Source organism: Rhagoletis zephyria, unplaced genomic scaffold, assembly GCF_001687245.7.
Source record: "Rhagoletis zephyria isolate East Lansing unplaced genomic scaffold, Rhagoletis_zephyria_1.1 Rzeph_scaffold_00800, whole genome shotgun sequence".
Classification (NCBI taxonomy): Eukaryota; Metazoa; Arthropoda; class Insecta; order Diptera; family Tephritidae; genus Rhagoletis; species Rhagoletis zephyria.
Genome location: NW_016157884.1, coordinates 3214 through 17352, shown reverse-complemented (window position 1 = coordinate 17352; position 14139 = coordinate 3214). Strand labels below are relative to the sequence as shown.

General features: G+C 34.5%; 2 protein-coding genes across 3 annotated transcripts; one reads left to right on the top strand and one right to left on the bottom strand.

The window, feature by feature from the left end:
• Positions 1-6155: 6155 nt before the first annotated feature.
• LOC108361590 (putative nuclease HARBI1) lies at positions 6156-8323 on the top strand. Of its 2 annotated transcripts, XM_017614231.1 has the most exons (5): positions 6156-7196; positions 7250-7353; positions 7413-7557; positions 7808-7942; positions 8012-8323. In XM_017614231.1, exons 1-5 carry the CDS (start codon positions 6770-6772, stop codon positions 8266-8268), a joined length of 1068 nt encoding a protein of 355 aa, XP_017469720.1. In that variant the 5' UTR covers positions 6156-6769; the 3' UTR covers positions 8269-8323. The 2 variants fall into 2 exon arrangements, with proteins under 2 accessions (XP_017469720.1, XP_017469721.1); XM_017614232.1 differs by having other exon boundaries at positions 6156-7353.
• A 380-nt stretch (positions 8324-8703) lies between these two features.
• Positions 8704-10107, bottom strand: LOC108361589 (uncharacterized). Its single transcript, XM_017614229.1, has 3 exons — positions 9638-10107; positions 9304-9581; positions 8704-9234 (listed from the first exon to the last, which is right to left on the bottom strand). The coding sequence occupies exons 1-3, from the start codon at positions 9791-9793 to the stop codon at positions 9000-9002; spliced, it is 669 nt and encodes a 222-aa protein (XP_017469718.1). The 5' UTR covers positions 9794-10107; the 3' UTR covers positions 8704-8999.
• Positions 10108-14139: the final 4032 nt, after the last annotated feature.

The window sequence follows — 14139 nt, the reverse complement described above, 5'->3', positions numbered from 1 at the left end:
CTGATACGTGATCCCGTATCCCTTCGAAACTTATTTTAAACGATTCAGCTTAATTTATTCTTGGAATACATGTATAAATTCTTTTTTTTAAAAATGCAAGTAACTTGTTATTTCTTCTAAAATTGTACAAGGTCCCTAGGGACCTTGGGATACGTGATCCCGTATCCCTTCGAAACTTATTTTAAACGATTCAGCTTAATTTATTCTTGGAATACATGTATAAATTCTTTTCAAAAATGCATTGAACAAAAAGATATAGGCACATGAAATACGAAAAGGTCCCTAGGGACCTTCTCACAAATTGAAGGGTTAATAAAAACCACAAAAATCACAAAACTTTCACTTAGCTTCGGTTATTATCACACTAAGATGCTCGTAGGCACTTTTTATAGCAACTTTTACTCAAAATTAGCACAATAAACTTTGCAAAATACAAAGACCAATCAAGGCACAAATAAGTAGAACTTCACAGCTTGACGTTTGCGTAATGGAAGCACCTACCATTGATATGTCTGCATACCGAATTTCAAGTTCGTGTGACTTATGGTCTGGAAGTTATGGCTTATTAAAAATTTCACGCCTATGGGAGGTGCCACGCCCCCTTGTCGGATCCCAAGTTTTTTCATCCTATTATAGGCCCAAGTGTCATGGCAATACTCTGTCAAAATTTTGATCGATTCTGTCCGTCCGTTTAGACTGCAACCTGGCACATACATACGTACATACATACATACTTTCATAATTATATAGTAGATGAATGAGTGATAGTGATATTGAAGTCTAATTATAGTTGCGTTAAATTTTTATAGGTCAGTTAAAAATAAAGTGCAATGTTAAATAATCAAACTACCATAACAGCACAGCACCTCATGCACTCATGGGCATAACAATGTATGGAAATAGACGGTAATTTTATTATTATTATTTCACATTGGCAGTCTGCTTGACTTTTTGAGCTGCCTTATTGTATTGTGTAAATCAAGATTTTCCTGGTATTATTCTGCACGCATTATTCTGCACGCATCATTGGGAAATACCGAACAGATTTCATGAACTAAATCGTTGAAATCCTTTGGCTTAAGCACAATACTGTTTCTTATTACCTCCTCTATAATGATATCAATCAGGTCATTTCTATGGCAGCAAGTTAACGATTGCTGGTTTGGGAGTAGTCAATTATTGCTTTCCCTTTTGACGATTCACCAAGTATAACTAATAAATCCTATAAATTGTATATTGTTTATTAAATATTAGCAAGGTTTTTAATAAATTTTTTTATTTTTTTTATAACAGTTTGCGTATGCAGTTTTATAGCTTGTTAAATTTTAGTATAACAAAGTGCAGGTTTTAAGCGGCTAAAAAATCGTGTTGGTTTTTAACAATTTATGTTGGCAAAGAAAAAAAGAATACACGCCAGCTTTTATATCTTTCACTTTTTGACGCGTTTAAAACTTGCACCTTTTTATATTAAAATTTAACAGGCTATCCCACTGCATACCCAAAGATTAAAAAAGATCAAAATTTAATGCTCTGTACAAAAATTTAAAGTTCGATATATGTATATGGCTCGGTAAAGCATCAACCAGGTTTTTTTATAAAAAAATATTAGCTTTAAAAATCTTGAAAATATTTAACAAAAATCATCACAGACTCAGTTCTGCACTTAACTGTAGGTATTTATAGATAAATTTTAAAATTTTACCTTTTTAAGTACTTTTCCCCCAATGAAACAATTTCTTGTCGGCACCAAGGAATCAGTTGGAAGCTGATTCAGCCATTCGCTCACTTTTGATGGCATTGACAACGTCTCATCTTCTATGCCAAGCTTTTATAAATAAAAACTATGTTTTTTAATTTGTAATCTATTTATTTTGTATGAAAATTTACCTCTTCTTTTTTCCAAGAAAAAAGTTTATCGCGGAACTCCACCCGTAGTCCTAAAGGCGGCACTGCTTCTTTTAGGTCACCACTTGTTAAAAATTTTAAACTTTGGAAAGTGACTTGCGCAGCTGTGAAAAATAAAAGATATATGTATAACTAACCACCTATTGCACAGCAACGCTAAACGTCTTCGTAGAAGCTGTACATACATACATACAGTCAGCGTCAAAACGATGTATACCCTCAGGTTTTGAAGATTTTTATATATGCACACACAAGTGAGCAAATTGCGAACGTTGCATTTGAACTGTTTAGTTATTTTTCACAAATAATTACTTATTTTTCAGGCTAACTGTATATTGCGATGAAAAGACGCCAGCACAGATGTGTATGCACATATGTATGTACATATCGTCGTTTAAAGACATTGGCTGTCAAAAATTGGATTTGCTCACACAAGCTCTTGGCTCAATCCTTATCCATTCGTCCTGAAATATACTAGCCAGAAATGCGATTGCTTTATAAAAAAAGATAACCATTTTGAAATATGAGTGTTTTTACGCTCTAGAAAATAATTTCTACATATTCACATACGCGGTTTTGCATTTTGCTGATGCGCGGTTTTGCACTTTAAACGACGATATGTATGTTTGTATGTATTTTCAACGGACAAGCAACAATGTCGCAGCAGAATGCTCATTTTTGTACAAGTGAGAAAATTAAGAACGTTGCATTTGAACTGTTTAGTTATTTTGCACAAATAATTACCTATTTTTGACGCTAACTGTATATTGGTTTTAAAATTTATCTGCCTTTTAAACACATTTTTTCTGAACAAAATTTGTGTTTAAAGGGCAGATAAATTTTAAAACCTACTTGAGAAAACGGCTCTTATCCTACTGATATTATCACCCCTATTCTGCAATTCTTTCGTATTCGGATTTGGCTACGAATCGTAGAAATAGTATGCTACATTCCGAATCATATTTTCGAACTTTCGAAATTCGTAACGATGGCATGCCTAAAAACGAACGAGTAAGCTTTTTTGCGTAATTTTGTACGAAAACAATTCTGTGTCGGAGGCGAAATAAAAGATGTTTTGGTGCGTAAATGATAACACAGTTAGGGTATTCACAGTTTACTTCTAAAGTTAAAAGGTGGCAACTTTAACAAGATAACACACTCGAACTGTGAGCAACCCTTATGTTTAAATAAAGTATTAAGTTGATCAACGATACCACGCATTGCTAGACCGTTTGCCTTTCACGCGTTTGTGTTTAGAGAGCATCAAGAAACCACATACATATTTCTCTCTATTCTCTTTTCTCTTTTTTATACTCAGCTAGCACAGCGCAAAAATAAAAAAAAAAACCTTTGCCAGCTCCAGGCAGGCGCAAAGAGAAACTTATATACAAGCAGCGCTGCGCCCAAAGCGAAATTCATGTATGTATGTACAAGCAGCGATAGATGCCAGTTTAACACAGAACATAAACATGAGACAAAGTCTAGTAATTTTGCCCAAAAGTGTTATCTCTAATTAGTATGGGAACCAACAACAAACAAAGTTACCACATGGTAAAATGTTTTAAAGTTACCAGGTGGCAAAATTAACACAGTAGATAATATAGAACTGTGAGCACCCTAAGTGTTTTATGCAATGTACAAAACTACTTTAATGGATGACCTTCGATTTTAAATACAATACAAAATGCGGTCCGCTATCGAGAAAAAAAAGATTCACCAGCGGAAGTTCGAGTCCAAAAAGTGACAGCTCACGTTGTAAAAAATGTCAGTATCATTATTGCGAATGACCACTTGTCGGGAGTTGCCATATCAATAATGTTGCGATGACCACTTGTTGGGGATTGCCACATGACTCCCCCGCTAATGACCCAGCCGATCAGGTAGTTTAATCCGACGGCCCGATCTTGTAGTTGTGATTGGCTGAGTTCCGATTGTAATTGGTTTGAAGTTTACTGATCGATTGTCCGAGTCGTCGATTAACTTTTCGACAAAGGCTGGTTTGTGGCGATCTATCGATACAATTGTTTGCCGTTGATACTTAGCTTAAAGTCTTTAGCTCCGTGTTTTATAACATTGAATGGGCCCTTATATGGTGTTTGTAACGGTGCTTTGTGGCTGTCAATCCGAACGAAAACAAACCTCGCTTCCGGTAGTTCTGGATGTATAAAAACAGACGGCGAATCGTGAAAAGATGTCTCACGAGACCTCACTTTATTTAACTTTTGTGTTAAGGAGGTGATAAAGTCGTCGTCGCTCGTTCTACTGATGGACTTGTTGAAAAACTGCCCTGGTAGTGTGAGTGTTTTCCCAAAAACAAGTTCGGCTGGAGATGCGTTGAGATCCTCTTTGACCACTGAGCGTGATCCCAGTAAAATGAGAGGTAATTCGGTGATCCAATCGTAGTCTGTTAACTTCGCTTTCAATGCAGACTTCAGCGAACGATGCCAGCGCTCAATTATCCCAGTTGCTTTTGGATTGTAAAGTGTCGTTCTTAGATGCTTTACTCCGAGCACCCGTGTATGTAAAAGTTGTTGGATTCATGTTATGCGTTTGGACACAACAACCGAAAGTCATTGTACAAATAACCAAACCGGACCCAAGTTTCTCGATAAGGGCAACACAGATTCTTTTTTGTTCTTTTATATAAAGCAGTGGATAAAAATATACGTATATACGAAAAGCAAATTTATCTGTTTAAATGAACACCAATAAATAAATGTTTAAATATCTCCTGCAAACACACATCGATTTACATCTTTTATCTCGCCTACGACACATGATTGTTTTAGTACAAAATTACGCAAAAAAGCTGCCAATTTCTCACTCGTTCATTTTTAGGCATGCCATTGTAACGAATTTCGAAAGTTCTAAAATACGATTCGGATTTTAGCATACTATTTATACGATTCGTAGCAAGAACCGAATGCGAAAGAGTTACAGAATAGGGGTGCAAGAAAACAAAAAATTTGTAGTAGCGAACTTTTGATACAGTTTACTTCTATTTGACATGTAGATCATGGATCCACAGTCTTGCCCCTAAATTTAATAATATTAAAAAAAATTAATAAAATTTGCGGTTGGCAAAAACAGTTGGCAGTTTGGTAAAAACGTATTCAATACAAATTTGTAGAGAATTTCAAATGACATTGTCTACAACTTTTACGTATTTTCAAAATTCGAAAAATGGCGAAATGACAATGTAGACATTTTTCGCAGTTTTTGCTTATTATTTGCAACAAAAAGTGTCTTTTTATATATTAAAACTGTGAAAAATTAAATTCTCTACAAATTTGTATGTAACCATTTTTTATGAAAAATTCAAAATAAGCTTGCAAATCGCGAAAAACCCAAAAAAACATAAAATCCAAGATAGCAGAAAGTTTCATTATGAAATTTTGGTGGCAAGACTGTCGGTCCATGATCTACATACATATCAAATAGAAGTAAACTGCATCCACAGTTCGCTACTACAATTTATTTATTTATGCATTTATTTGATCTACAGAAAAATGTTTTCTTACAGACAAATGAGAATAGAACATTTAGATACATAGTAATTTATAATAATAATAATAATAATAATAATAATAATAATAATAATAACAACATAAAATAGCAGGTTTGGTAGCTGGCGAGGCCTAGTCTTCAGTCCACTTTTGTGTGCGGCAGTCGGAAAGACCTAGTTTCCGCTCCGCGCTGCGGACAGACTGTTGAGCAAGGTCGGTAAGACCGGGTTTCTGATCCATGTTCCCGAAGACATTACTTTGTATGTGTGGCAGGCGGAAAGCTCTGGTTTCCGCTCCGCGCTATGAACAAGCTGTTGCACATGGTCGGAAAGAACGAGTTTCCGATCCATGTTCCCGAGTCATTACTTTGAATGTGTGGCAGGCGGAAAGCTCTAGTTTCCGCTCCGCACTAAGGACAAGCTGTTCAGCATGGTCGGAAAGAACGAGTTTCCGATCCATGTTCCCGAAGTCATTACTTTGAGTGTGTGGCAGGCGGAAAGCTCTAGTTTCCGCTCCGCGCTGTGGACAAGCTGTTGATCATGGTCGGAAAGGCCGAGTTTCCGATCCATGCTCATATTGTCTTACGCGGTCGCGAAAATATACGAAGCCGATTACAGTTGTACTAAGCAGTTATAGATATTGTGTAATTTATCGTTCCCGGTTAAAGATATTAATTTTAGTTTAATAGTTACAAAAAAGCGATTCACGTTTACGTTTACCTCATAAACTGAACAGAACATATCCTGGGTATGCATCACGGATGTCGATAATCGTGCGACGTTATCGTGTTGACGATTGTCTTGCTTCATAAAAGCGGAAAAACGCTCGCTCGTCTGTGCGATATCGTCAACTCAATTCAAATTTGTCTTCACGTAAAAGTTTGAAGAGCCATGTATTTTTAATTTAACGTCAGTAGTTGCACGATAGAGAATTTAATATCGTTTCAAAAAAAATTCAAATCTATTGAAAATGTTCCGAAGATCTGCCGCTGTTTTAATAGTCGAAAGCGAAAGAGAGCATTTAGCCGAGATTCGGCGTCGTCGAAGTTTGCGGGATAGCTCCAATCCATTGTCGCTTCCAGAGAAAAGGTACATATCGATGGCCCTGTGCAATAACGACACAATTCAAAATTCAAAAAAGAAAAACTGTTACTACTATTAAGTGGCTCTTGTCTCTAATCCTTGTCTAATACATTTCCATCCCTTACTTAAGTAAGTAAGGATTGGTAAATAAAGTAAGTACAAAAGATTAGATCTGGATTCGACAAGGATTAGAGACATGAGCCACTTAACAGTAGTAACAGTTGTAATTTTTTGAATTTTGAATTGTGTCGTCATTGCACAGGACCAGCGATATATATGCAAAAATATTCTATAATTTTTTTTGTTAATTTTGTTTACATATGTATGTACATACATACATATAAATATATATATAATGCATTTCATTCAAGCTTCGTTAAACGATTTCGTCTGTCTCGCGAAGCCTTTTGTTATGTGCTTCGAATAACAGCTGACAATAAGGGAAGTCGTTCAACCTATATTCCTCCAATCCTAAGACTGTGTGCGACATTGGAAGTCCTTGGAGGAGGTGGCTATCAATGGCTAACCGGAAATGACTCCCGCGTTTCTGTAGCCCAAAGTACGCTCTCGGGAATAGTCACAGAAACTATTAGGAAGCTGGAAGCCGTACTGTGTCCTCTATGGATTCAATGGAGAGTACATAATCCAAGTGATGCGGCAACAACAAAGCAGTGGTTTTACCGGAAGTATGCAATACCAGGAGGTGATTCACATAAATTTAATAAATTTTTTCAATAAAAAAATTATTGTTTTCAGTTATCGGTTGTGTGGATGGTACGCACCTTTTCTTCCAAAGGCCCACGCAAAATGAAGAGATTTACTTCAACCGAAAAGGAAGACACAGCCTAAATGCAATGATCGTAAATATAAATTGATCACTTTAAATGCGTTATACATTATTTGAGTAAATACTTTTCAGATTTGCGATCATAAAATGAATATAATGGGAATTAACGCTAAGTATGGAGGATCAGCACATGACTCATTGGTGTGGAAACATTCCAATGAACGCGCGTATTTCGAAAATATTTTTAACGGACGGGAACACGGCCATTGGCTTCTTGGTTAGTATGGTAAATGTGCATATTTTTATGTATATACATACACATGTTAGCAATATTGCAACAATTCTTTTACACATGAGGAAATCGATATATGAATAACTAATATGTACATATTTGCAATACTACAATACAATTAAGCTTTATAGAGTTTTAGTGTATGACGATTTTTTAAGATGCAGTGTTTAGTTGAAAGCAATATATAACGACTTGTCCACTAAACAATGTAAATATATTTGTTACTTCTTTTTAGGAGATAGTGGGTATCCTCTTGAACCGTGGTTGTTGACACCTTATAGAACTTCTACTGACATTAGTAGGACCAAGTTTAATGAAGTTCACGCAAAGGCAAGAAACATTGTTGAAAGATGTATTGGAGTTTACAAAGGTTTTATGTGATATTAATTAATAAATTATATTAGATAGAAAAATTTAAAATAAATTTTTCACTTCTAAGGTCGATGGAGAATTTTAATGGAAGAACGAAAAAGTAAATACGATCCAAAAAAAATTGCCATTTTTGCGAATGCATGCGCTGCATTACACAACATATGCATTCAATATAATGTCCAACACCTTAACGTTGAAGCGAATCCTTTGAACGACGAAGTTTTTGAACCTGCCGCTGGTACATCTGAAAATTCCCGAAACAGCAACAAGCAAATAGCCGAGAAAATAAGGGATAATATTAAAACTTCATTGGCTTTAATTTAGCCAATTGTTAAAAATTAAACAAAATTCATACATATGTATGTATATACAGTGACTCAAAGAAATGACCACGTGTTGATTTTTTTTAATATTCATAATGCTTTTCTACATTTTGTACAAAGTTTTAAACTGTGATTAATATGGTTTTGGTTAAAGATTGGATGGTATTTTTATAGAAAAACATAAAATCAACACGTGCTCATTTCTTAGAGTCTCTGTATATATATACATACTAATACTTTTATTTCCTTTTGGTCATCTGTACGTATGTATGTAAAGTATGTTTGTAAAATTACATATGTATGTATGTAAATATATATCAAATCCATTAATTATAGTTTAGAAATAAAAGAGACTGATGCTTTTGCTTGATTAATTTCTGAACGCACCCTATATCTTCATACATATCGAGCCGCAATCGCCAAAAAATGTAAGCGCTATTTTCCAAAATTTTATTTTTAATGCGGAAAAGCATAAAAATGCTCTATATACATATTTATGTATATTAGGGAGGTCCAAACCAATCAGAATTTCAGTGCTCTCAACCCTAGGATTGTTCTATATAGAAAAATATACCCCTACAAACAAAAAAAAAAACAATGTTTTATTTTTCGATATAGAACAATGATAGGGGTGAGAGCATTAAATTCCGAATTTAATTTTTTCGTATGCATTTTTGGACCACCCCAATGCACATACGTGTATACTACAAATCCATATTAACGAGCTACACTCTAACCACACATATTTTTATTCAATTCTAGTTGCTCCTTTGCTATGTTGTTCTTCTCTTGAAGGAGATCAATAACCCGATTGTGAAACCGTATTTGCTCCTCGTTCCTATCTCGCATAATATTTAAAAATTCTGTCTGAAAATCTTGGTCTGATAACATTTGGTTTTTCAAAGTCTCAGCAGCGGTTTCATTTCTTTTTGGGCGCTTTGGCGTTCTGTCGACAAGCTTTGTCGAGCTTTAAAATAAGTAGAAAAGTTCCTTATTAGCTATTTAAGTAATTCCTTATGGTTTCAATTCTATTTACCTCGTATTTAAATTCAAAAACTCTACTTCTTCCACTTCTTCGTTGGCGTCGATCTCAATGAAAGCCACGTAATCATCATCCTTCTCCAACTGTTGTGGTGCACCAAAACAGTTCGAACTGCTACCACTCACAGCTTCTTTGATCGAGGTCAAGCTTATAATCTTTTCTTCTGCTGTCGTCAAAGGAATTTCTTCGGATGGCCCCCTACCAGTTTTTTTCAGTGATGCAATATTGTGGCTGCACTTTTTTTTCGCCCGATATTTTAAATCTGTCCATACCTAAAGAGGAACTCATTTAATACATATATACTTTAAACAACACAAAGTGTATTTGCCTTCCGCCATGAGTTTATGGGTTTATTGGGAAGTCCAGAAGCGTTTAAATTTTCAGTTAATTCGGTCCATAATCTATTGAGCTCGGCTTTCCCTTGAGCACTCCTTGGGACATAACCTTTTGCTAGTTCTGGATGCTCGTTCATGAAACTCGTCATCAAATCAACTTGCGCTGGTGTAACCGACCTAAATTATGTAAAATTTACAATTTCCTCAAATAGTATAAATGTATATTTAAATTAATGCTTACATGTTTTTTGTATTTATTTTTAAAAAATTTAAATTCTTTGGCGTTTTAATATTCAAATAATAGAATTTGTGTGACACATGGACAGCTTTTCAAACTGTTGATGAAAAACGATAGCCGACAAGAAAGACGATGCGATAGTTAGAACATACATGAATCAGTGTTTTGACGACATCGTTTTTGTAGTATCGTTTGCACGACTATCGTTTCAAAGTTACGTGATGCATGCCCTGTTGAGATTTTCAAATTGTTTGATCGTTTGTGCGATATAGTCAACTCGATTCCAATTTTGCTTCACGCAATAGTAACCGTACCACGCAACAGCAACACAAGTACATGAATCAGTGTTTTGACGACATCTTTTGTTAGTATCGTTTGTACGACTATCGTTTCAAAGTTACGTTATTCATGCCCAGGGCTAAAGAATTTTTGTATGACGATGGTTTTTTGTGACCTTTCTACTCGTAATTTAATATTTTGCCGGCTCGAAGTAAATTTTTTAAACATTAACAAAAACGCAAGTTTTTTAGTTTTTTATTTCCGATATATTTCGGTTACGCTTCGGCAACCGTCCTCGGGGCAAATTGATTTACACGTCCGAACTTTTGGAAGGCAGTGTGGTATTTGTGTTTGCGTTAATTTTTGAAAAATTGACATCGAGCCGGCAAAATAGTAAATTACACTTTTTTTATAGTTCATATTTTTTTTTGGATTGGTCGGAAACTGGGCTCGAACCCAATCCCTGCGGAATGGTAGCGCGCTATGAAGCTGAAAATATTATGAAGACTTTTTCATTTTAAAGCCCAGGTCTATGGGAAAGTTAATAAAAAAAAGGCGTGAGTACTAGGTACTCATGAAATTTGATGTGTAAACATATGTGAACTGCATAGCATAAAAGTACGTTTACATATAAATATAATCCCAATCAAAGCTCGTTAGCTGTCAAATTGGTTGTGCTTGTTATTCACACAACTCGAGGAAAAGTTAAACTTCTTCTCTGTGCCACCGTGGTCACTTTTTTCTGCAACACATATTATGCCATTTAAATATATTTTAACTGAATATTTTATTAAAAATACCTTTACAAACCCATTTTCCTTACTAGCGTAAATTTTTGTTTACTTTAACATTTGACATTCCTCCTCTTCTTCGCAAGTATAATCGATAAAACTAGGTTGGACACCAAAAAGTTATCGGTTTAATCTGAGATATTTTTAATTATAATTTTGCATGGCTAATCTCTTTTTCTAATAACAGATTAGGGAATTAAGCCCGAAAATTAGGATAATCTTTTTATATGTAAAGCTATTATTAGGCGATTCATTTACATACATACAAATGTAGGTTAGGTTAGAAATTAAACATTAATTTCACTTAATTTTATTCATTTTGCTGATTTCATTTTTTTATTCGTTTTCATTTTTAATTCTTTTAATACATGAAATTATCGGTATGATTGATAAAATATGATACTTGTATATACTTGTGACTTAAGGGCGTTAAAATTTCTTGAAAACATCGCATCAGTTATTGTTTTTGAGCTTATAGTTTGAGCATTTCTATTTGTATATATTCCTAAATTTAGTTTTTCTTTTCGGAATATAATCTGTGGTTCATGTAAATGAGAGCGATTTTTGGGAGAGTTGTGTAGAGATTGAAGTTGCAGGTTTTTACCCGATGCTTTTTTGTTCCGTACATTTTGCTGTTACTCACTTTTTATTCTCACTTCAGAGAGTGATTTTGATGTTTGACCTTTTTCCAGGATTTTACACGAAAAGTGTTGGATCAGAACTATTATATCATCCATACATATGCTTATTATACATATGAATTTTGAACGGACAAGTAACGAAGTCGCAGCAGAATAGAATGCTCAATTTTGTGTAGCGTTATTTCACGATTGCGTGAAAATACTTGTTCATACATATATGTATACATACATATGTACATATGCACAACCCTGCACAAAATTGTGCGACAAATCTCTATAGAGAGTATTCCGAGATTACTCTCAATCGGGTAGAATTGGGCATTAATTAGTCGCAACTAGTCTTATACGGGTACTAATGGAGGTCAATTAGTCTCGACTTATCCCTTATGGGTATAATTGGAGATCAATTAGTCCCCAACTCACCTCTAACGGGTACTATTAACGATTTAATGATATGTACGCACTTAGTCAATGAAATTACACATGCGGCCAGTGTTGCCAGGTCTTCGGCATAAGAAAACGTCCCTTTTGGTCTAAAAAAACGTCATTTTCTACCCAAAAACGTCTTTTTCAAATGCATGCACAAATAATTGTTCTTATTAAACTTTTATTGTTTACAAAGGTACATAAGTATGTACATATGTAAGGTGTATTAAAATGTGATTTCGAAAGAGCATATTTACAATTTATTGTAAACTGGTTTGAGATCGTTAATATAAAAATCATTTTATACATACACTTGTGATCAGCTGATTCAGTCATCAATATTTCGATCGATTGTGGCTCTTTTTCTTTTGTTTAATTAATGTTTATTAATTTTCCATAAAAGCCTAGCTCATTATATAACAAACCAAATATAAATCCACATTTCAAACTTGGTGCAAAAATTATAAAAAAATTTGCAAAGTATCAGCTAGATTTTCAACTTTTTATTATGACTTGTGCAAGTTATAAGTTGCTAAAGAATCGCGTTGATTTTTAATAATTTTTTTCTTGTAGAAATTTGGTTATGTGGTCGGTTGTCGAAAATGCTAAATGATGTTCTGCTAAGAAGGAACATAGCAATATTTCAGCCTTTTTTGCGTTCATTACATTTTCAATGAAGCCTTAGAAAAGTCGCCTACTTTTTTCTCTCCTTTTATGCTTCTACAGTGTTTTTGGTGCTTTTGCGAGCGGGCGTACTGCAATAGATCAGCTCTTCCTGATTTGGCTTTTAATGTGCAATTGCAAACATTGCAATAAGCCTCCTAACCTCAAGTGTTCACAAAAGCAGCCAAGAATCCAAAAAAATGCGCGTACGCTTGGTTTGCATCATATTTAAGTAATCTGTGTCCAAAGAATAAATATCTTTTGAAGAAGCTGCTGCAAAAAAAGCTGTAAAGATTTATTAAAAAAATTATTCAAAATCAGTTCTACTTACAAGATTTAGTAACAGAGAAAAATTACTGAGAAGTTAAAAAACGTAATTTTTTGCACAAAAAACATCCGAACGTCAACAGGATACAAAAAACGTCCAAATGACGTTAAAAACGGCAACCTGGCAACGCTGCTTGCGGCGTGGCACACAGAGAGAGTATTCGCCTAACAAAACTGAGCACCAGTGTTGCCATTTTAGCCGTTCTCCGGCTAGATTTAGCCGGTTGCGATAGCAAACAGCCGGAGAAATTTTGATTTAGCTGGCAGCCGATTTGTTAGCCGTTTTGCAGAAAAAAATTAGCCGTTTTTAGCCGATTTTGCTATTTGCCTTGTTTTCTTAAATTTAAAATATGTATATATGTTTCCATTTTTAACTAAGCGACCCAAAATCTGTTAGAAATGGCTACTAGCCTTATCGAGGAGAAAATTTTCATATCAGGCAGGGTTGGGCCGATTTCGCTTATTTTTATTTTAAACGAAGAAGGGATTTTCTTCATAAAATTTTTGTTATAAATGTCTTAATTTTAAGTGTGAAGTTTTATTCCCAAACTTAGAAAATAAGAAATTGTTTCACTGTTAAGACACTTAAGATGCGTTTGTGTTTGGATATAGTGCCAACAAACAGAATAAATATTACATGTAGATATTGTCTTCCCAGATAGCGCATACTCAATTCTGCCTAAATTACAAAACATCATTTTTGCCCACTCCCAAAGGTTTAAGGTAAGGGAAAAATTGATATTTTTAAGCACTATGTACACATATGGGTGTTTCCATCGGAAGGTCCACCACGACAAAAAAAAAAGTCTTATATCTAACGTATTTACAGACCGATTTGTCTGCTTTTTAAAATATGTACTGGCTATGTAAGTAGAATCATGTTGAGTAAAATGGTCTTCCTAGGTGGCGCCAAGAAGGTCTCGATATTTCGAAAAACCGTATTTATGGTCCGATTTGGCTCGAATTTGGCGTTTGTAGTTGAAACATAATAAATCATAGATTTCCAGCAAATTGACCCTGAATTGGCGCTGATGTCAAAATATAAAGTATATTCGACATAAAATACATGTTTTATTTGCGTTAAAAATTCATTTAAAAGCAATATTAACAAAAATATAACGATGGAAATT

Excerpts from the sequence above, each read along its gene's own strand:
- LOC108361590 (XM_017614231.1), top strand. The coding sequence starts at position 6,770 with ATGCAAAAATATTCTATAATTTTTTTTGTTAATTTTGTTTACATATGT. Across the intron at positions 7,197-7,249 it reads GAAGTATGCAATACCAGGAG|TTATCGGTTGTGTGGATGGT; the intron begins GTGATTCACATA and ends TATTGTTTTCAG. Across the intron at positions 7,943-8,011 it reads ATGTATTGGAGTTTACAAAG|GTCGATGGAGAATTTTAATG; the intron begins GTTTTATGTGAT and ends TTCACTTCTAAG.
- LOC108361589 (XM_017614229.1), bottom strand. The coding sequence starts at position 9,793 with ATGACGAGTTTCATGAACGAGCATCCAGAACTAGCAAAAGGTTATGTC. Across the intron at positions 9,582-9,637 it reads CCATAAACTCATGGCGGAAG|GTATGGACAGATTTAAAATA; the intron begins GCAAATACACTT and ends GTTCCTCTTTAG. Across the intron at positions 9,235-9,303 it reads TTTTTGAATTTAAATACGAG|CTCGACAAAGCTTGTCGACA; the intron begins GTAAATAGAATT and ends CTTATTTTAAAG.